The 24,008-nt window shown below is 37.9% G+C and overlaps 1 protein-coding gene across 7 annotated transcripts in view; it reads right to left on the reverse strand.

The window, feature by feature from the left end:
• The window catches only part of LOC106090318 (cyclin-dependent kinase 5 activator 1), a 428,985-nt gene that overhangs the window by 314,997 nt on the left and 89,980 nt on the right, over positions 1–24,008 (reverse strand). For all 7 annotated transcript variants that reach the window (XM_059365389.1, XM_059365384.1, XM_059365390.1 and 4 more), the window contains one exon: positions 5,857–6,695. In XM_059365389.1, coding sequence (XP_059221372.1) covers positions 5,857–6,675 — 819 coding nt within the window. In that variant the 5' untranslated portion in view covers positions 6,676–6,695. The remainder of the gene's footprint in view (positions 1–5,856; positions 6,696–24,008) is intronic.

The raw sequence follows: 24,008 nt of genomic DNA on the forward strand, positions 1-24,008 counted from the left end.
GAGCTTAAGGTTGTTATTTAGCCCTTTTTTATATAAATAGCCACACCGCCAGCAAGAGACCGTCTAGCATCATGAGTTATATTGGAAGTTCCAGAAACACAAATAAGATCAACTCAGTAATGGTAAAAAGCTGTCTATACTGATCCAGTTTGTTGTTAAGACTTTGCGCATTTATATGTGCCACACATATATGACATAATTACCAGGTAGTGTACCGTGCCGTAAACAGCTGAGTAATTTTTTTTCTCGCGTAGTGTACTACGTATCTGTCAACGAGTTTTGGTTTTGTGTGTGTATTATAGTTAAGAACAATAACTACACACATAAAACGAAAAATGGCGCGAACAGTAACATACTCATGACGCTGGGGGAATAGAAACCAATATGATTTAGTGACAAAAGCGTTTTATTGTCTCGTTTAAAAAAATCGAGTGATTTAAGTAAGTTTTTTTTTTGTTTTGCTACTCAAATCTTTTGTCGGTAATCATTCCAATGCGTTGATGTTACTCGTAGTTGGACAAGCGAAGTGTTTTGCAAACACTCTCAGAGTACGATGTTTGGATTATCTCTCTCATACGCTTTGGTGCTTGCGGAGGTATAGTAATATCGCTGTAATTGGTTATTGAGCGTTCAAAACTTTTATCAGTCATTGTTGTTGTTTTACGCGTTTGATATTGTGAGCGAAAGTATACAGTGTTTGATCTTAATGTTTAGTTTAGTTTGGTTCCTTTTGTTATTTTCAAATTTTGTTTTTGCTTTCTTGTTGGGCGAGTTGCTTATCAAATATTGTACAAGTTGAAATCTGGTTATTTGTAATATAGGGGATAAATCGACCTTTATTACCAGGAACAAGCAGGAGGTACTATATATAACCTATGTATCGGAAGATATTAGTGCAAGAATATGCAACTGGGAAGTGTTGGATGACCACAGCTTCTCTGATCATCGTTATATTAGTTTCAACCTTGGAGAAAATACTGCAGGAGTGGTCCCTCGGCTAAACAAAAGAAAGGCGGATTGAAATAAATTTCGGCACAAATTTTGCACGTTTATCCCTTCTAGACCAGAAAAAGAAGTGGCAACTGCGAAGGATATAGACATAATGGTCAAGCGGATCACGAATGACTTGAATGACTCGCTTGTGTCAGCATGTCCTAGTGCCAAGCCAATGGGCAAACAGCGACCGCCATGGTGGACCCCAGAGACCAGGACTGCAGAAAACTCTTCAACAAAACAAAAGCAATGGGAGCACCACACGATTGGGGCATCTATAAGGCGGAGCTAAGAAAATAAAAGGGTGAGCTTAGATAGGTGATAGAAGTTGCATAGACTTCAATACGGATGGTTCCAAACTAAACGAACAGCTGGGCTTTGGGATGTACTCTTAAGATCTAGAACTGTTCATATCTAAAAGGTTACCCGACCACTGCAGTGCGTATCAAGCGGAAATCGTTGCAATTAAGGAAGTGGTCGAATGGCTAAGATACAATGTCATTACGACGATTGGCATAAATATCTTCTCCGACAGTCAGGCAGCCATTACATCCCTGGAATACTTATTTCTGAACACAAAAGCCATCCTCGACTGTCGCAGATCTGTCAACGAGATGACAGACAGATGCAAGTACTTTCTGTTATAATCAATTTCTCTTTTACATACTTCGTTTGTTTATTTCTCAAACATTTATCACATTTGCTAATGTAATCTCTAATCATCTTTCTCATGTTTTTCCAAACGTAACTTTGTTTTAATTTAATACCAAAATGCCTCGACATTGGTGAATTGTTGAATTCTTCCATGTTTTTCATTTGTGAATACTTGTCCATAATATGGACTTTTAATTCGAAATTTCTTATTTCCTGAAGTCAATGTTTGCTGTTATTTTTGTATTTAATTTTATCTGTTCGATATGAGCTCAAAAATACTATCCTCGCACTATAAGGCGAGTTTCTATATATTCTGCTTACGCATATAAATTATAACCTTCTCTAGTGACAAACTGTATTTTGCTAGATCTTTATTAACATCCATTATATCTTGTAACGACGTACATTCCCACATATGGTTGTTATGTTGGCCTTGGGATATGTCTTTCTAGTTATCTATTTTGACATTTTTAATATTTTGCTTTGCTTGCATTCCATGTGTGTTACTAAAATTCTTGATGGCTTGATAAGGAAGAAAAAATTAATGCAGATACCTCGTCAAGAATGAAATTAGACGCTGAGATGTTAAGAAATATGATCCCCATAGAAGATGATAATTATCTATGGGGATCATATTAGTTAACAAGGCTGCATTAATTTTTCCTTTTTTATTAACAATTTCAAAATCATAGTACGAGAAAATTTGTATAATGAATTTTTGTGAGAGCAAAACGAAACGAAGGATCTATGATCAGTCACTACAATTAATTTTTTACCATATAGGTCTACCAAGTTCCATGTCAAAATGGATTGCGAGTAGTTCTTTCTCAAGCACTTGTTTGTTCAAAGCACGTTTCGACAAGGTTTTGCTCGCATATGAAATTAGTAAGTTTTCTCCTATTTTTTCTTGTGATAAGATAGCTTCTAAGGCATAGTTTGATGCATCGGTTGTTTATATGAGCGCTTGTTCGAAATCTAGATATTTTTTATATTGGCGCACTAATTATTTTTATCTTGAGCAACTTAAAAGCCTTTTCAAATTCCTCAGTCCATTCCAATTCCTTTCCTTTTCTGGTCCGATCGTTTAAACATTTTGTGATTTCCACAAAGTTTCTTATGAAACTTCGGTAATAATTACAAAATGCTACGAATCTTTTGACCTCATCTTAATCCTTTGGAATTGGGTATTGTTCTGTTCGTGTACCGTCTTCCGTTATCTGATGTCCTAAATTAATTACTTCCGAATAAAGGCTCTATCTCGAAATTAATATCCTCTAAAATCGCGTCCTTATCCATCGAATCCGTTCCCTGGTACTATTGTGTTACTAACAAAAATATATCTAACTGGACTTGCTTATTAGAAATTAAACTATCCTCACTTATATCAAATGTAATAAGATAATGGCTTTCTGAACGTTTATACAATACCGTTGTACAATAATTCCTATTTATTAACAACCTCATGCGAATGGTTATCTCTTCACCCCTAAACTGAGCGTTAAAGTGAATGTATCTTAGTCAATTGCATAGGAATTTCGAAAGGAAAACTTCGTCCGTTGGTATTGGAAAATCCTTGTCAATGATATGAAATTCATGATGTTAGCTTAAATCGTTTATTGTGAAATTGAGTTTTGATGCTCCTATTGAATTATTTTCTTCTGTTGTGATCCTGTAAGAATTATAGATTTCTTGCCTCTTCTATCTGTATGGAGTCCTCATCTACCTTGTTAATTTTACACAGAGTCTTTTACTATAGGTACTGTTATTACGATTTTAATCCCTGTTATTGTATTCTTGTCTATTGTAGTTATTATTTGACCTTTATGGTTTCACTACCTTAATGCACAACAATTATCTAGGTGCCCAATATATACGATCCATCGGCAACAGTATCCGAATTTTGAGAGTTTTAGCTCAATATATAAAAACGAAAGTACCTTTTCAACGTCTAAATACCTAAATGTACGCTTTACAAAAAATATTGTAGTTGTCCGCTATATAGTGTCAAGGTGTAACAGCGTCCGAAATTTCAGACATCTACCTAAATCCATAAAGAAAGTACGATTTTGTACGTGTTAGTACCAAATTGCACGAATTTCACAAATATCTTCCTGTTTCTCACTATATACTGTCAAGGTGTACCTGTATTCTAATTTTAAAAGCATTAGCTCAAATTGAAAAGAAAGATACATTTTGTAAGTTTTCCTACCTAAATGCATGAATTAAAAATAAAATCTTCCAGTTGCCATATATTTATATACTGCCAAGATGTAGCAGCATCCAAAATGCCAGAGTTTTATCTCCATCCATTAAGAAAGCACCACTTTTCAGTTTAAGTACCTAAATGTACGAATTTAAATTTATACTTTCAAGGTTTCAATTATAGCACAATGAGAAAGTTTCCTCACACTTCTGCTGTGATTTCTTATGAAATATCGTATTTTTGTCAAGACTGCGATAATTTGAAAATAGTAATATTTTTAATTTTTTTCGTATCACCCGTTTTATTTTGCAGAAAAAAAAGAAATCTTTCTTTAAAGTCAAATTTCAAAATTGTATCTCTATTTATCCGCTCTGTTCAAAGTTTACCATTTCGAATTTTTTTGGTACTTTTTTGGTTCCAAAATCTACAAATTTCCAAAAACTTATTTGCCCTTCATCTTATTTTACCATAGTGTACCTATATACCAAAATTCAAATCTCTGGCTCAGCTCGTAAAAATCCGTACCAAGGGAGCATACCGCTGACAATCCATTGACTATCTCACTCCAATTATTTCTAGGTATGCAACCTTGTCGACAACTGTCATCACCAAACTGTCCCTAGCGACATTAGCAAAGGTTTTTGGACCCATCCCATGCCCATTATTTTGGGCATGGGATACCCTCCAGGTGACAGCAGCCTTTTGGCCGACTGCGGTGCAGTTTCCGAATCTAGACAGTCTTTGGGGTGGCCTGTGCAGCGAATTTCCGAGTTCAATTTGGGGAGTCCCTCTCCCAAATTAGTGAGTCTTCGGATTGCACCCAGCCTTTCAATAAACCTGAAAGCAATGCGTCTTCTTTTATTCCAATCTTTAAAAGACCGTGTTGGTGTGCTGGGGAAAGCCGATGCAAATTATAGGCATGCAAAAATAGAAAAAGTTTGGCCTTGTCCTTAAGATTCGAACCAGGCGTCTGCGTCAAAAGCCCCTGTCGGCTATTCGAGCTTGGAGCTACCGCTCCACCAGTCGAGGTTTCAGTAGCAGACAACAGACTACGGCCTGATGCCACCACAACAACTGTTTGGTCTTTGGAGTCCAATCTAAGTCCACTCCCGAGCTTTAGATCTGCCGCTCCACTGGAAACATTCGGAGATCATCAACTATTTAATGGATACCACTATCATAGCTATCCTTGAGTGACTTAAATTCTTCTTCCAAAAATAATGACCTATTACGAGTCAACGAAAAATTCTTGCGGAGCGAAATAACAAAACCGCCGTTCCGCTCAACATCTCAAACAAACAAACAAACAAACAAAGATTATAGATTAAGATTAGTTACCCATTTTTTATTTTCATGTTGTACCGGTATGCCCAATTTGAGAACTCTAGCTCCATCTGCAAAAAAAAGGTAACAACTTTGGTACCAAAATGTAAAAATTTCCAAAAACCCATTTGCTCCCCCATATGAGGTTACCAAAATACCAAAATTCAGACCTCTACCTCAATTCGTAAAAAAAATACCAATGTCGGCACTAAACTCACTATCTCTCCCAATTGCGGTACGGTGTGCCAAAATGTTTTTCTTCAAACCTTATTTTTTGAGACGCTCTTTCATTTGAGCCCAATTACATCCTCCTAGCCCTTTCCGTTCGCCTTGTGCAAACAGTCCAAACTTTTTAGAATCTGAACGTACGAATATCACCAACCCCATCCATTCCTCGCGCCTACGACCCAGGACCAACATTCGGGCAAAATTTCATGATTCTAGCTTTAGTCGTTTGGGCTCGGCAGTGATCAGTCGGTCAGCCAATCAGTCAATCACGCGTCTCTTTTATATATATATATATATATATATATATATATATAGGGATAGTATTTGCCATTTTCGTTAAATTAGAAATTTAAATTTAAAACACCAAAACCTCATTTTTTTCCCTTTTTTTATCTGCTCTGGCATTTGAAAGCAGATCATAGTTGTAATGAAAATATATTGTATTACGTTCTCACCTGTATTACAGTTTTTCTGGGTCCATTATTGTTGATTTTTGTTTGCAAGGTCGACGATTGTAATTGAGTAGGCAATGATATTGCCAAGGGCTGCTTTTGTACAAGCTTATTATAATTCAATATATTATTGGTATTGTTTGCTTTAACAATGTCCAATGTGTTTTTTATTTTATCTTTCGATGATAAGTAACGTAAGCACGATTCTTGACTAATTTCAGAATTAAACGTTTGATGGTCATCCATATATATAAAGTTTTGACGAGAGTTTTTGTTTTTGTCTCCCATGGATGTATAATTGGAGTCAGTAAACTGTGTCTTGCAATTCCCAACGGGAAGATTCGAACATTTTGATTTGGTTTCATTTTTCTTCTTGCTGTGAGATGAAATCTTTTTCCAGGATAGTGCATTCATAAATATTGAATGCTTTTTTAAGTTTTTTTCTATGCTACTCTTTTCAGATAATATTATTGTGTTTTCATTGTGAAGATCTAAATCGTTATTTATGGTGTCTTTGGTGCTATTATTTATTTGGTGAATATTATTTGAATTCAAGTTGCTTATCTTAACACTTGAACATCCGTTGTGATTGCTATTGCCATTTTTTGAAAAATGAGAGCAATGAACTTTTCTATTCTCACGATTTTTCGCATTATTTAATTGTTCATATGAGAAGTTGTTAAGCTGTGAATCATTTGCATGAACGTTGTCAGTATTATACTCCTTTTTTGACTCCGCTTGTTGTCGGTATTGAAAATAATGTTGACCAGAATAAATTGGATTTTGGCGATCCTTAGGATTAATGCTCAACACTGTTCCCATCGCAAATATTCAAAACAGAGCTAAAAGTGATTAATGTGAATAAGTTTCCAAAATACTTTCATCAAATATACAAAGGAAATATGAAAATCTTGGTTCGAATTAATAATTTGTACATTCCATAAAAAATCATCACTGAAATTCAAAATATGTATAAATTGTGTAATACCATGTTTTTATTTTGTTTTGTTTTTTATTTTATTTATAGAAAAAATTATAAGCCTAAACTTAATTAAAGTCAATAACTTATGTGTTACTTATAATAAATATCTAACTTTATGGCACAATAAAACCGATCTCTACTTTTATAAGAGGTTTGATATTTTGGCACTCCGTTAGGACTCGTCTATAAAAAGGAGGTCCCTTTTTACTACACAACTTTGGAAATGTAAGGAAAATGTATTGTATTTGTATTTTATTATGATAAAACCCATACAAAAGACAGTGTCTTATAAGCGTGGTTTTGTAAATTGGTAAATACAATAAGTTCAACAAGTTTTCATTTAAATAGAACAATAATTGGTAAAATATATTTAACAATTTAAGCAAAGTTACTGATGCAATATTTAAGCAACAAAAAGGTTAAAAAAATTAAAAAAGAAGAAAAAGAAACTTTAAAGAGTATTTAACAATTTAATCAATGTCACTGATAAAATAAATTAATAAATACTTATAAAAAAACAAAACCAAATTTAATTAAAATGATTATAAATCAAAGATTTGAACTGTCGTTCATTATTAATAATTTGATTACTATTAGGAAGATTATTCCAGAGGCGAATAGCATTAACAAAGAACTATTGTTCAGAGACCCGATATTGATGACGAATTTGTATTACTTCTTTACCTCTTGTAGAGTTGGCAAAACGCAATACAGAAGCCAGATGTGACGGTTCATTGGCATAAATTATCTTGCGGATCATTAACAACGAACGTATCTTAAGGAACCGGTTAAATGAGACACCATATACTTGTCTGGCAAAGTCAGATACCCGGTCTCTTTTACGCAAACCAAAGTTGTATCTAACGACATCGTTAAAGGCCATGTGCAATTTATTCCTATGAGTTACATCACAACCGCAAAAAACCTCGCAAGAGTATAGTAGTTTCGGCAGAATAAATTTCCAAGCCAAAAGCATTTTTATTGACAAAGGGGTATACTGTCGACTCATATATAAATTTCGTAAAACGCCGTAGGTCTTGCCCACTCTCATACAGATATGATTTTTCCATGAAAGTCTATCACCAAACTCCTACCTAAGGTTTCTTGCAGATGAAACCATCCAAATTGGGGCTCCAGCAATTGCCACATCAAGATTGGGCGGCATTGTCACCCGATTCCTACCAATTACAAGGCACATTAACTTTGTTGGATTTAAAAGTAGTCCGTTGGCGTTTGACCATGTGTTTATCCTATCCAAGTCACTATTAAGGCCAAGTACGCCATTGATCAGCCTCTCCGGCGTGGAGCTCATATACAGCTGTACGTCGTCGGCATACACATGAATACCACAGTTGCGCAACTGTCCAGGAAGGTCATTGCTATATAAGGAAAACAGGATTGGGCTCAATACAGACCCCTGCGGAACACCTCTTTACACTAGAAGATAACTAGAACACCATCTATCAACACATACCGATTGGCTTCTATTCGAAAGATAGGAAAATATAAGATCCGTTGTTCTTCTTCTTATTGGGATCAGCGGCATCAAATGCCTTCGAATGATCTAAAAGAACAAGAAAAATAACTTTATCGCTGTCAATATCACTGCTTACATCTTCAACTACTTTCAAAAGTGCATTAGTGCAACTGGCCGGAAACCAGATTGAATATCTGTTTTCAGCGAATTATTCGTAAAATATTCTGATATTTTCCGGTTGGCTAGAGTCTCAAATATCTTAGAGACTATGGAAGTATTGCTATTTGCCTAAACTCCTGGTTATTCTTTGGTATTGGGACTATCCTTGCCCGTTTCCAAGACTGTGGATAGCAGCCCCTTAAAATAATATTGTTAAAAAGATGGCACATATACGGAAGAATAAAGGGTAGAAGTATCCTAAAAAATTTTGGGTCAATACCATCAGAACCAATGGCATTACACTTAATCGATTCTACAGTGCTAACGATATCGTTTTGTTCAAAACGCTCAAGATCAAAACGTAGATTTGGTGAGGTGCTGTTACACCTATGGTTTACGTTACTAAATTCACTGCGTAGAAATGTACGTTTGGCTCAGGAAAATAAATGTTCAAGAAACTCCTATTAATCTCATCTAAATCAACATGTCTACCAATTGATGCATTATCACTTCCTATTCCAATTGACTTAATATGTATCCAAGTATCTTTCGTGTTCAATGCCTCTTGAAATTTATGCCTAAAATAAACTATTTTCTTCGTCTTAATACAGAAGTGGTCTGATTCCTCGCGCGCTTGTAATCATTAAAGAGTTCAGGTGTTCTAAAACGCTTCCATCGAGAGTACGCACAATCTCTTTTACGTATCAATACTTTAATATCATTATCAAACCACTGATTCCCATTCGAAAAACATTTCGGGTCTTCATCGGAACACATTTGTCGAAAATCAGACTCAAATTACGATGCAGTCTGTTCATCCACGCAAGACATACCATAAAGCTCCTGCCACTCAAGGGTGCCAATTTCATAAAGTAGTGAGTTATAATCAATGTTTCTATAGTCTCTGTACGTATATGTTATACTTGTATATTCATGTTATGAAAATAGCGGTGCCGATAATTGATCATATAACTTCACATCAGTCTTGGAACTTACGAACAACAAGTCAATAAGAGTCTCTGTTGTCGTTGTATAGTATGTGGCATTGGAACATAACTATTAAAGTCACCAGTGACCATAATATCATTATAATGATAGTTTATATCCTCAAGTCCCTTCACAAAGTCATCATATTGCAAATGTGAAATTGTAGAAAATTATAAAAACATTGTGCTATAAAAAGGGATTCGGAACGGAGCGGAGCGAAGCCGCCCTATTTTGCAAAGGAAACATGTTATTTCTTTCGTAACTACTCATATCTGCATATATACTATTTGGAATTTACCACCACACATTTACACATTTTATATAAAAAAACAATATATATATATATATATATATATATATATATATATATATATATATATATATATATATATATATATATATATATATATATATATATATATATATACATATATATATATATATATATATATATATATATATATATATATATATATATATATATATATATATATATTAAAGTATTTAGATTGAAAAATTAAACAAAAACCTAGCGCCCAATGATTAATTATTATATTGGAAATGCCTCATCAAAAATGTTATGTACTAATTGGATAAAGCGAAAAAATCTTTCCTATTCGAATATATTTCCTTATTTTGGAAGTTTAGAATTTTTTGTAAATATTTAATTTAACTCATCAAATTTTAATAAAGTTTATCGTACATAACACATGAGAAAATCATTATTTGCAAAATATCTTCCTTGGAAAATCAAAAATTCAAAAAGTAAAGCATTTTGTTAAATAATACTTCACTGCTCCCAAATCTTCGCTCAAGTCCCATAGAACTAATAAATTTGGGTGCGATGCGAATTCTCATCACATTTCGTGGGGTAGTACCAACACTAATAAGCGTGGCCAAGCCCAGGCAGAGTTCTTCAATGCTAACGACCTAATAACACTTAACACTGGTAACACCGCTACCTATATTAATAGAGGAAGTATTAGATGTGACGATAAGTTCGAAAAATCTAATCGACGAGGTTCAGGATTGGAGGGTCTCCATGGAACACTCTTTCTCTGACCATCGCTACATTAGGTTTAGAATAGCACGGCCAGCGCCGAATCCGATAAGATTCCGGAATAAGTTGAAAACCAACTCGACAAAATTCGGAAGGCTACACAGAAGAAGACTTGGGTAAGATAATTTAGATTTTCCAAGCATAGAAGACATTGACGAAAATGTCAACAGGATTACGACTGCACTGGTGAGGTCTTTCGAAGATAGTTGTCCTCTTCGGGAAACGAAATCAGCGCAAGAAAACCCCTGGATGGCCGGGGAGATTCGCAATATTGGAAAGAGATCGGCAGACTTTTTACCAGAGTACGTCGTAAAAAAGCGGAAGTTTAATTGGGATGTGAATTACACACTGCTCAAGGAATACAACAAGATTACCAGAGCGGCCAAACGTGTCTCCTGGAAGCTTTTCTGCGAACAGGTCGATAGCGCTAATGACGCTGCCAAGATAAAAAGCTTCTCTAAAAACCCCATGCGCAAACTGAAACTTAAGTAGTCGACACGGGAGTGAGAGCAGAGACAACGGAGGACATGTTGAAGCTTTTGATGAAAACCCATTTTCCACAGGATACGAAGGGACTTACGGAGACACGGGAATCTTGAAATAATGACGTTGATCGAAAGTTTATAATTACGGAACCTGATGGAATATTACTATAGAAAGAGGCAGACTATCTGGCGCTTCACAGCGTTTTACAGCGCGCCTAGGACTTGCATATACTCCAAAAGCCTGGCAGAAGGCAAGGGTGGTGTTTATACCTAAGCCCGGCAAGGCAAGTTATGCGACACCAAATGCCTACAAACCCATAAGCCTTGCGTCCTTTTCACTTAAAACCATGGAAAGTATTGTGGACACCATGATAAAGTGTAAAGGACATCCATCGAACTGCTCAAATACAAACAGAATGCCTATGTCAAGGGAAAGTCGGTGGAGACTGCCCAGCACCAGTTTATGCATAAAATAGAAGAATGCTTCGATGCCAAAACGTACACACTGGCGGTATGCATTGACATCGAGGGGGCTTTTAACAATGTGTGGATCGACACACTGATCAAATACTTAAACCAGTACCGGATGGACCCGGTCTTTAGAGAGTGAATAAACCATATGCTAAGGAACCAGCGGACAAATTGTGTGTCCCATGGCATAAATATAAGGGAGAAAGTGGCACAGGGCACGCCACAGGGGCATTTTATCGCCACTCCTATGGGTAACCACCATAAATGACCAATTAAGGATGCTGACTGAGGAGGGGTTTGAACCCCTCTGCTACGCAGACGATGCTATAACTTCTAAAGGGTAAGGATCCAAACGAGCTATGCAAAAGGGCCGAAAGGGTCTTGCATATGGCATATGATTGGGCAAGACCCAGAGGTTTCAAAGTTAAACCAGAGAAAACTGAAATATGCCTGTTCACGAGGAAGACGAATGTGGACCAATTTAATAAATGCTTCGATGCCAAAACGTACACACTGGCGGTGGACATTGACATCGAGGGGGCTTTTAACAATGTGCGGATCGACACACTGATCAAATACTTAAACCAGTACCGGATGGACCCGGTCTTTAGAGAGTAAATAAACCATATGCTAAGGAACCAGCGGACAAATTGTGTGTCCCATGGCATAAATATAAGGGAGAAAGTGGCACAGGGCACGCCACAGGGGCATTTTATCGCCACTCCTATGGGTAACCACCATGACCAATGACCTATTAAGGATGCTGACTGAGGAGGGGTTTGAACCCCTCTGCTACGCAGACAATGCTATAACTTCTAAGGGGTAAGAATCCAAACGAGCTATGCAGAAGGGTCTTGCATATGGCATATGACTGGGCTAGACCCAGAGGTTTCAATGTTAAACCAGTGAAGACTGAAATATGCGTCTTCACGAGAAAGACGAAGGTGGGCCAATTTAACGCACCACGTTTCCTCAATAAGACGATTTCGATATCTGACAAGGTCAAATACTTAGATGTGATTTTGGACAGGAAACTGAATTTTAAGTGTCACGTTCAGGATCGTACTGAGAAAGCTCACAGATGATGGGCACTATGTAGACGGGCCGTAGGCTCGAAATGGGGTTTGAATGCGAGGATAGTCCACTTGTTCTACAGGAGTGTGATTAGACCAATACGCATCGGTAATTTGGTGGGCTGCTATGGAGAAAAAAAGTGCAACATAACGACCATACAACAGGTTCAGAGAACCTGTTGTCTTGGCATAGGCGGAGCGATGAGGATCACGCCCACTAGTGCACTACAGACTTTTCTAGATATCCGAAACATTGACATACAGATTAAGTGTGAGGCAGCCACTGCGGCTACGAGACTTAAGGCGATGGGAGAATGGATTGAGGGTGGGAGCAGCTCATACCATCGCGGTATAATCGAGGCGACGATAGGAAACCTGGAAGGAAGGGAAGAGGTTTCCGATCGGATATCTGAGATAAACCTTGAAGTCGAGTGCGAGGTACTGCTGCCATCGGCTCAGTCTTGAATTGACGGATCCCTATTATTGCCATCTGGAAGATCATGTTACCCGGATGGATCAAAGCTAGAGGACAGAGTGAGCCTGAGGGTTTACATTGAGAACCCAGGGACTGAGATCTGTTTAAGACTGCCTGACCATAATACGGTCCTGCAGGAGGAGATATGGGTGATAACGGAAAGCGAGAAATGGTGTGGGGCTTACGCGAGATCGCCGTATGTGAATACTTTACCGACAGTAAAATTGCCATAAGTGCAATAACAACCAGGACGGTAAGGTCACGAACAGTCTTGCAGTGTAAGAAGGAGATTAACGCCTTCTCTGAGGATGGGAAAATCCGCATCGTTTGGGTGCCGGGCCATAACGGAATAAGGGGAAATGAAAGGGCAGATGATTTGGCGGTGAAGGCCAGAGGACTGTCGTCAATAAACTTGGCCTTTCGGGTCGACGAAATCCGTGTTAAGGGAGTGGGCGTCAAATGCGCATGCAACATTATGGAACAGTAAAACGGTCGGTAGGGCGGCGAAAATCCTATGGGGGGATCCAGATCGTGAGAAGACGAGGCTAATACTAAGAGGAAGCAAGAAAGAGGTCCGTATAGCTATTGGTATCATAAAGAGACACATCGGACTACGAGCTCACTTATGTAAAATTGTGCAAGTGATAGCATGTGTAGGGCATGCGGGGAAGATGATGAGACGTTGGAGCATTTCCTTTGTCATTGCCCGGCTTTCGCGTCCAACAGATACCGGTACTTATGTGGATGCACAATATCAGACATAAACCAACTTAGGGGAGTGACATTGAAAACAATTAAGGATTTTGTAAGTAGCACGGAATTCCTAACTTAAAATATTTTTTTAGAGGTTACTTTATAGTTTTTAGAGCGCACAACAAGCCGATTACTGGCTTAGGTGTATGTCCATAGTGACATGAGGGGGATTAATATCTGCACCCTCTTTTCAACCTAACCTAACCTATTGCAATTGTGTCCAGATTGGATCAATATGGTTTGTTTTTGTTTCTATTATAAAAGAAAATCAGAATAAAAAGATTTTAAAAAACTTTAGCAGCACGTAGTATCCAAAAATGCATTGAACTGGCACAAAAAAAATCATTGAAATTATGGCTTTAAACAATAATTTCGAGGTAGGCCTAAAACTTGGAAAAATTTTGTCTTTAGAAAAAAAATTAATAAAATTGAATCTTAAGAAAAAATTTTGTCTTAAGTTTTTTAAAGGTTATGCTGAAATATATTATTAAAATTTGTTTAGAAAAAATTTGATTAAAATTGTTTGTTTAGTAAGCATTTTATTACAATTTTGTCTTTAAGAAATTAATTTTGAAGTGGCTCTGACCTGAGCTTACTAATACTGGCTACATTCGTAAGGTATAAAGCTTAAAGTATTGAGATTAAACTTTAATCGGACTGCACCTGATATGAGAGACTCATTGGTATAAGAGAAGTATCCCCAGTTCCTTAATGGAATGTTATGGTAAATTTAGAAGTATTTAGTAGTCTTTAACTCATAAAAGGTTAATTTTTTTATCGGAATTCGTTGATTTGGGGAATATGGTTTAGATAGGGTCGCGTGAGGCTTAGAATTCATGTTGACCTATCTCTTTAACGAATTTCTCGAAGATGAAAAATACCTATTTTTCCACTATTTCGCATTAATTTATTCATTTTAAAATGTCTCTGTCAAGGATGCCACTAATCAAGGATGCCATTTTCTGAATATTCTAATTGCTTCTGCAGGACTTCTATAAGGCTGAGCTAAGAAAATGCCAGGGAAAGCTGAGAGGCTCAGAAAAAAACTTGGGTGGAATTCTGCAGCTGCATGGATACATCTGATACATTCTCTAGCCTAAGGAAGATCCAATACTCGAGACCTATAATCATGGGATATATTCGGAAGTCAGAGAATGTAAGGACAATGTCTTGTGATGAAACACTAGAACTACTCGTTGACATTTCCCTGGAAAATTCCCAATGAACAACGTGGCGCCAAAAGAGATTGGCACTGATATGCATTCGTCGGAGGTTATTGGAGAAATTGTGTCCGAGACGAAAATATTTTGAGCAATAAAAAGATTCGACTATTTAAGTTGCCAGGCTTTGATGATGTAAGACCGTTGAATTACAAGCTGTGTCCGACAGGCTGGCACCTTGGCTTATGGAGATAAACTCTGCTTGTATCAGCATGTCGTATATACCTGTGGGATATAGGGACACAAAGGTCATTTTCATTCCAAAGGTAGGAAATCCGTACTTCACGAAGGCGAAAAATTTTCGTCCTATTAGTCTGTCATCCTTTATGTTGAGATTCTGGAGAGGTTGATAGAAACATATCTTTGGGCAAAGATCCCTGGGAATTGCCTGTCTCGGCAGCAGCATGCATATAGTAAGAGCAAGTTCACTGAAACAGCCCTTCATGACCTAGTCGCCTACATGGAGAGCTCTTTCACTGTCAAGAAATACACAATGGTAGCATTTCTGGACATTAAAAGTGCATTCAAAATGAAAAACCGACATCAATCATGAAAGAGCTGGAGTTTCTAGGCATCAACACTACCGTTAGAATTTTTAATAATAACTTGCTTACTAAAAGATGCATTACGGCAGGCTTGGGATATGCACATCTAAAAAGGTGGGTCAGCAGAGGAACAACTCAAGAAGGTGTACTATCTCCTCTACTGTGGAATATAGCCATTAACAATACAATATTGTCTCTGGAAAAAAGGTGTAAAAGTGATCGGGTATGCTGACGACGTGGCAAGTTTCCAAATACTCCTAGATATATAATTCAGCTTCCTACGTGCGAAAGCGAAGTGGGCTACAGAAAATAATCTAAGCGTAAATCCGTACAAAAATAAATTGTTCTTTTTAGCGTTAGATACATTACATACGTGGGCACCTGTCCAAAATTTTGGCAAGAACAAGGAAAACAACTCTTGCCCTATACTGGGAACATACTTAAGTTGTCAGACCTATAATGCTATATAGTTTTGTGATCTGGTGGACGGCGCTTCAAAATTCCGCCTACTGTTCAATACTCAGCCGGATCCAAAGGATCACTTGTTTGTGTTTCACAGCCTCATTGGGAACGACATCATCTGATGCACTGAATTAATTACTACACGTAATGCATCTGGATATTGTAGATAGTAAAATTGCTGCAAACACTGTTGTGAGGTTAAGAGAGCTTTCCTTTTGATCATACGGCACCTAAGTACACTGTGCACTTGTTACAATGCCCGATGTTCCAGCCAGTGTGGATTACACACCGTTGCAGCTTTTTGATAAAAAATAGAGTACCACTATTCCTGATAAAACCCATTGGACCTACAATATAGTTATATGGATTTCTATACGAATCGTTCCAAACTAGAAGACCTGGTGGGCTTTGGGATGTATTCTGAAGAACTTTGACTGGTCATATCCCAAAGTTTACTGCAGTATGTATCAAGTGGAGATTCTTGCCATTAAAGAATTGGTGGATTGGATAAGATATAGTGTCATAACGACGACTGGGATAAATATCCTCTCTGACAGCCAAGCAGCCATTAAATCCCTGCACAGAAAGAAATAAAAATCGGTTTCAATCACGAAATTAGTTGATCCAATTAATTTTTTAATTGAAACTGTTTCAATCAAGAAAATGATAATATCAATTACAGTTTTTGAAAAAGATGATTCAACAAATTTTTAATTAAAAAAAATATCATATTCAATGATATATAATGAGATATATGATGGAAAATTTTTTAAATTTCCAATTAATTTTTTTATTCATTCAATTAAAAAAATTATTGAATTTGTTGAAATTTTTAATTAATTTGTTAATTGATCCAATTAAAAACATTATTGAAGTTTTCGAAACATCCAAATAATTTTTTAATTGAGTCAATCACAAATTTAATTGAAAATATTAAAATGTTTTATTTAATTATTTGCGAAAAGCGTTGCCTCAGTTTCGATGGAACATGGTTCACATATGTAAGACTCCTCCAAAAGCGGACAGCCATAATTTCCGATTTCATTAAAAAACGATTTAAAGAACTTCGATTCGTTCGCCAGTTCAATGAAAACAGCTGTTTTCCCTTTATAAAATCTGCTACCTTCAATGAATTGGCGAACGAATTGAGTGATAACAAGTAAAAAGGCATTATGTTTGGGCGGGTAAAACTTTGGATCCCACTACTTCGGATATATATGTAAACCACATTTTGACATTATCCGGTGAAAAGTTTATTATTTATACACTTTTAGCAAATGTATCGAAATATGGTCCGATTTGGACCAAATTCGGCACGGACATTGAGAAGTCTAATATATATAAGTCACTGTTCAATTTTATAGAACAAAAATAGTTTTTTTTGGCATATATATTGGGTTGCCCAAAAAGTAATTGCGGATTTTTAAAAGAAAGTAAATGCATTTTTAATAAAACTTAGAATGAACTTTAATCAAATATACTTTTTTACACTTTTTTTCTAAAGCAAGCTAAAAGTAACAGCTTATAACTGACAGAAGAAAGAATGCAATTACAGAGTCACAAGCTGTGAAAAAATTTGTCAACGCCGACTATATGAAAAATCTGCAATTACTTTTTGGGCAACCCAATATATAGACATAAGTCACTGTGTCAAATGGAATACATCGAAATGGATATTTCGATGTATTCCAAACGGAATGACAAAATGAATATACCCCATCCTTCGGTGGTGTTTATAAGAACACAAAAAGTTAGTGGTCTTGGCCGTTATTATTTAATTAATAACGGCCAATCATTTTTTTAATTGAATCTGAACTTTTTTCAATTACGATCGTGATTGAATTTTTTTAAAGTTTCAATTAAAAAATTAATTGAATCAATCTTTTTTTAATTGAATATGAAATTTTTTAAATAAGATCGTGATTGAAATTTTTTTAATTAAATCTTAGACAATTTTATACATAAGATGTGACTGAAAATTTTATATTTTTCAGGTAAATAACAACGCCCAAACACTAACTATTTTTTTGATATTATAAAGGCAAAACAGCCGTTCTAAAAATCGAACCACAAATGCCTTCGTAAATTCCCAAATACAAAGCAGGTCTCGATCAAAATTGCAGCAAAAAAATAAAAGTTGAATATCTCCAAAACCAGTAGAGATATTGTATACATCAAGTCGATTTCTTTGTGAGGATTTTTGAGCACTATTCGGCAAAAAGAAAAGAATTTAGAAAATCGGACCACAAATGAAGATTTGGCAGTACCGAGGTGACCAATTTTAGGGTCCTGCCAAAAGGCGCCCGGACCACCTAGGGTTTCGAAATTTGGCACACGAACTCGCTAACACCTTATTTCTCAAATTTCAAAACGATATCTCTACTTGTTCTCACACATCATATTTTCTATTAGTTTATTCCATTTTCTCCCACTGTGCGGCGCTTCAAAAGTCCACCTACTGCTCAATACTTAAACCGATCCAAAGGATAGCTTGTATGTGCATCACAGCCGCACTGAGGACGACACAACCTAATGCACTGAATGTAATGCTACATCTTATGCTTCTAGACATTGTGGCCAGAAAAATGGCAGCGAGACAGCGAGGTTAAAAGAGCTTCCTCATTGGTCACGTGGCGGCTACGGACACCGTGTTATCCTTGATACAATATCCGATGTTCCAGGCAGAGTCGATTACACCCTACCTGAGCAGCTTTTCGATAAAAAGCACTGTACCACTATTCCTGATAGAACCTATTGCAACTACGATATCCCTGGTAACAGAAGTAACATAGACTTCTATACGGATGGTTTCAAACTAAACGACCAGGTGGGCCTTGGGAAGTAATCTAAAGATCTAGAACTGGTCATATCAAAGAAATTACCCGACCACTGCAGTGTGTATCAAGCGGAGATCCTTGCAATTAAGGAAGTGGTGGAATGGCTAAGATGAAATGTAATTACGACGATTGGCATTAATTTCTTCTCAGACAGCCAGGCAGCCGTTAAATCTCTGGAGAACGTTTTTCTGAACACAAAAACCATTCTCGACTGTCGCAGATCTCTCAACGAGATGGTTGAACAGTTCAAAATGCAGATGTTCTGGGTGCCGGCCACAGAAATATATCCTGGAATTGTAAAGCGGATGAGCTTGCGAGACTAGCATCCACTCTACACATTCCAGGGATACTGGGTATGCCTCTAGCGACATGTAAGCTAAGATTTCAGGACCAGGCTCGAAGGACAACGAATGATTGATGGTCACAAAGAGGAGACTGTGAGCATTACAAAACTATGTGGAGTAATCTAGACTTCATGACAGGTCATTGCCTGAAGGTTGCTAGCAAAGACTTTTGTAGAAGCTGTGAGGACATCGAAGAAGAAGAGACTATAGAACACCTTATGTGTGTGTGTCCCGCAACTTCTTTACGGATTGAGATAAAGCTCTCAAAATTGTGATACAGTTACACGATGGCAGTATATATTGAGCGACTAAAAGATGTTTTTGAAATTCGTACAATGTCATTACAAACTGAGCTACAGCTTTAAAATTTGGGATACAGGTACATTTGGCAGTATGTACCGGGTGACTTGAAGATTTTTTGATATACGAACATTTTGGTACTAAAACGAACAAAATGGTACTTGTTTCACAGACAGAGCTACAGCTCTGAAATTTGGGATACAAGTACAACTTGGCAATATGTTCCGGGTGACTAGAAGATTTTATTTTTGAACTTCGTACATTGAGGGACTAGAACGTACAAAATGCTATAATCTCTACGGATTGAGCTAAAGCTCTCAAAATTTCGATATATATTATGGCTACTAAAACGTTCAAAATGGTACTATCTTTACGGATTAAGCTTAAGCTCTCAAAATTAGGATACAAGTAGACGTTGACAAAATAATCGGGCGACCAGAAGAAATATTTGAAATTCGTACATTTATGTACTAAAACGTACAAAATGGTATTTTCTTTACAGACTGACCTAGAGAACAGAAATTTGAGCTACAAGTAATCCTTGAGAGTATATATTGGACGACTATAAGTTATATTTATTACTGCCATTTCGGTACTAAAACGTACTAAATGCTATTTTTATATAGGTATATATTGAGCTAAATCTCTCAAAATTGGGATACAGGTACACCTTTACATTATGAGTCGGGAGACCAGAAGATGTACATCGGTTCTAAATAGTACAAAATGGTACTTTCTTTCCGGATTCAATTAGAGCTCACAAAATTTTGATACAGTTAAAACTCGACAGTATACATCGTACAGTTAGGCACAAAAATTTTCAAAATGTTTATTTCTTTACGGATTACGCTAGCTCTTAAAATTGCGATACAGTTGCCCCTTAATATTGGGTGTAGCATTGGGACAGCGAAGCCACCAGGCGTATAATATTAAATATATAAAATTAGTAATTTTAACTTTTATAATCTTTCAATTTTAATCCTTAAGTTTTATTTAATTTGATTTATGTATTAGATTAAGACGGATACATATCTAAATTTAAAATCTTGCACTGCTTTCTGTCTTGTTGTGCTGAAATAACAAATAAATAAATAAAGTTCCGCAAACAATAGCATTTGTATCGCCTGATGCATTGGGTAATGTCTCTATTGATGACCTTAATAACATGCTCTTCTTGAGAGGTGCGACCCAAACCCAGGCAACAATAACAGGCTCACCCACAACTGACAATCCAAGAGCTCGCCAAATGTCAATTCAAAATATAACTCCTACTCGTGATCAGAAAGTCCAAGTTAGGTAAGGTTGATATTAATCCGCCCCATGCCACTATGAACATACACCTAAGCCAGTAATCGGCTTGTTGTGCGCTCTAAATTAAAAAATAAGGTACATCGAAAAAGAAAATCTAATTTTGGAATTCCGTGCTCCTTACATAATCCTTTATTGTTTTCCATCCACTTCCCTAAGTTGGTTCATGTCTGGTATTGTGTCTCCACCTAAGTGCCGGTATTTGTTAGACGCGAAAGCCGGGTAATGACATAAGAAATGCTCTAACGTCTCATCATCTTACCGCACCGATTTTACATAAGTAAGCTCGTAGTACCAATAGCTATATTGACCTCCTTCTTGCTTCCTTTCAGTAATAGCCTCGTCTTCTGACGATCTGGATTCCCCCATAGGATTTTCGACATCCTTTCGACCGTTTCGCTGTTCCACAGGGTTACATGCACATTCGTCGCCCACGCCCTTAACTAGGACTACGTCGTAGCCATCCTCAGAGAAGGCGATAATCTCCTCCTTACACTGCAAGACTGTTCGTGACCTTACCGTTCTGGTTGTTATTGCCCTTATAGCAATTTTACTGTCCGTAAATATGTTCACACTCGACGTCCTCGCGTTAACACCACACCACCACACGCATTCCCTGGTCGCCCGGATCTCCGCCTGCAGGACCGTATTATGGTCAGCCAGTCTAAAACAGATCTCAGTCTCTAGGTTCTCAATGTAGGCCCACTCCTTCCTCTAGCTTTGATTCATCCGTGTAACATGATCTTCCAGATGACAAAACTAGGGTCCCGTCAATCCGAGACTGTGCCGCGGTCAGCAGTGCTTAGCACTCGATATCTTAGGTATCTGATCGGAAAACCCTTCCTCCAGGTTTCCTATCGTCGCCTTACTTATACCGCGATGTAATGAGCTGCTCCCATCCTCATTCCATTCTCGCATCACCTTAAGTCTCATAGCCGCAGTGGCAGCCTCACTCTTAATCTATATGTCAATGAGTCGGATATCTAGAATAGTCTCTAGTGCCCTAGTGGGTGCGGTCCTCATCGCTCCGCCTATGCCAAGACAACATGTTCTCTGAACCTGTTGTATGGTCGTTATGTTGCACTTTTTTTCTCCATAGCAGCCCACCAAACTACCGATGCGTATTGGTCTAATCACACTCCTGCAGAACCCGACCATACGTCCCACGTATTTGGATGTGTTCACCTCCTTTGTTAGGAGCGGAGTACTACCTAAAACTCCGTCCGATCTATGGATCATGGCAACCGGTTGAAAACGCAACTCCAACCCGAGGTTATGTTCTACCCGCGATTTGGGTACAAACCACAGCCACCACGTTGCTCCCCACTGGGGCCTCAACATTACCAGGCTGGAGCCGAAGTTCTAGGGGCTCCTTACACCCGTGGTACCAGATTTAAGTATCCAGTCAGACTTCATAAAAGACTACTACTAGTTGAACCACAAACAGTTCCGGACTGGTCACATGGAAGAAAGGAATCGCCCTAAGCCCACCTTAAGCCAACATACAAAAGTATGCACCAAAACAACATACATCAAAACGATGGACACAAACTAGACACGGCAGCACTCACGGGCTACGCCACACATAGCCGCTTCAAAATGGGACCCACAATCAACTCGGCCACCCTCACGGATGACCGAACACAACCACAAAAGCTACATGAACCAACGATGGGCAAACGCTACAGCATCAACATGGACAAGGCAGGTGCCAGGCCATGACATGCGCAGCACCAAATCACACGGTCGCGCCAGAACAGCAACACCTCGTTATTGATGGGTAGGGTGTATTCATGCCTCCACTAAGTCTTGTCCGTCTCCTAAGAAATACTTCCCTGGAAAAGGTGGCCAGCCTTGCAACAGCAGTCTTGTCTTCAAGGGCCCTTGCCTTTGCTCTCACTCACATGTCGTCCGTTGCCTTTGCTCTCACTCCCATGTCGTCTACTAAAGTTTCAGTTTGTACATGGGTTTTTGAGAGAAACTTATCTTGGCGGCGTTATTGACGCTATCGACCTGTTCGCAAAAAAGCTTCCAGGAGGCACGGTTTGCCGCTCTGGTTATTTTATTGTATTCCTTGAACCTTTTGTTATACACATCCCAATAAACTTCCGCTTTTTTATGACGTGCTCTGTTAAAAAGTCTGCGGACTTCTCCCCGGTCATCCGAGGTTTTCCTTGGGCTGATTTCTTTTCCCGAAGAGGACTATCTATCTTAGAAGGACCCCACCAGAGCAGTCGTAATTCTGATGACATTTTCTTCAATGTCTTCTATGCATGGACAATCTAAATTATCTTACCCAAGTCTTCTTCTGAGTAGTCTTCCGAATTTTGTCTAGTGGGTTTTCAATTTATTCCGCAAGCTTATCGGATTCGGCGCTGGCCGTGCTATTCTAAACCTAATGTAGCGATGGTCAGAGAAAGAGTGTTCCATGGAGACCCTCCAATCCTGAACCTCATCGATTAGATTTTCCTCCTCCCTTATCCTATTAACAAAGGTAGCGGTGTTACCAATATTAAGTGTTATTAGGTCGTTAGTATGCAAGAACTCTTCCAGGACTTGGCCCTGCTTATAAATGTTGGTACTACCCCACGAAATGTGGTGAGAGATCGCATCGCGCCCTGTTAATACCTCGTTTCCTGTCTGTGTTGCTTTCCTCACCAGCCGTTGCAGCTCCGACGTGTGTGGCGTTGTCGGAGAGTCGAAAAGCGAATATGCTCCATCGTCTCTCTGTCTCACCAGGTATGCTCCACCGTCTCCCTGTCTCTCCACTGATGCATCCGACGTATATAATTCAAATTTGTATGACAAATAACGCAGATCCTCAGCTGACTACCAGTGTTAACATAAAATAAGTAGTAGTTGATATGGTTCAGTCCAGAAACTTCATGGCTCCTGAATTAAGGCGATATGAATCTTGCCCTTGCTGATTTTCTTCATCAGAGCGTGTGTAGCAGTCTTGCTCCGTTGGATGTTTATTGCATTAGCTCAATCATTGGTCCTCCAGTAGATGTACATCTTGGGAGTAGATGATGACATCTTGGGAGTAGGTGATGAACATCTTGGGTGTAGGTGATGACATCTTGGTCTGCTCCCTGTTTTTTAGACTTTAATGACTTTCCTGTCACTGAACTGCCTGATGTCATCGCATTAAGTTCTTTGCCTATTCTAATCATCCGAATTTTTACAAAGTCGGTAATGGTTCCATCGTGGGGTCCCT

The sequence above is a fragment of the Stomoxys calcitrans genome, chromosome 3 (assembly GCF_963082655.1).
Source record: "Stomoxys calcitrans chromosome 3, idStoCalc2.1, whole genome shotgun sequence".
NCBI classification, from domain to species: Eukaryota; Metazoa; Arthropoda; class Insecta; order Diptera; family Muscidae; genus Stomoxys; species Stomoxys calcitrans.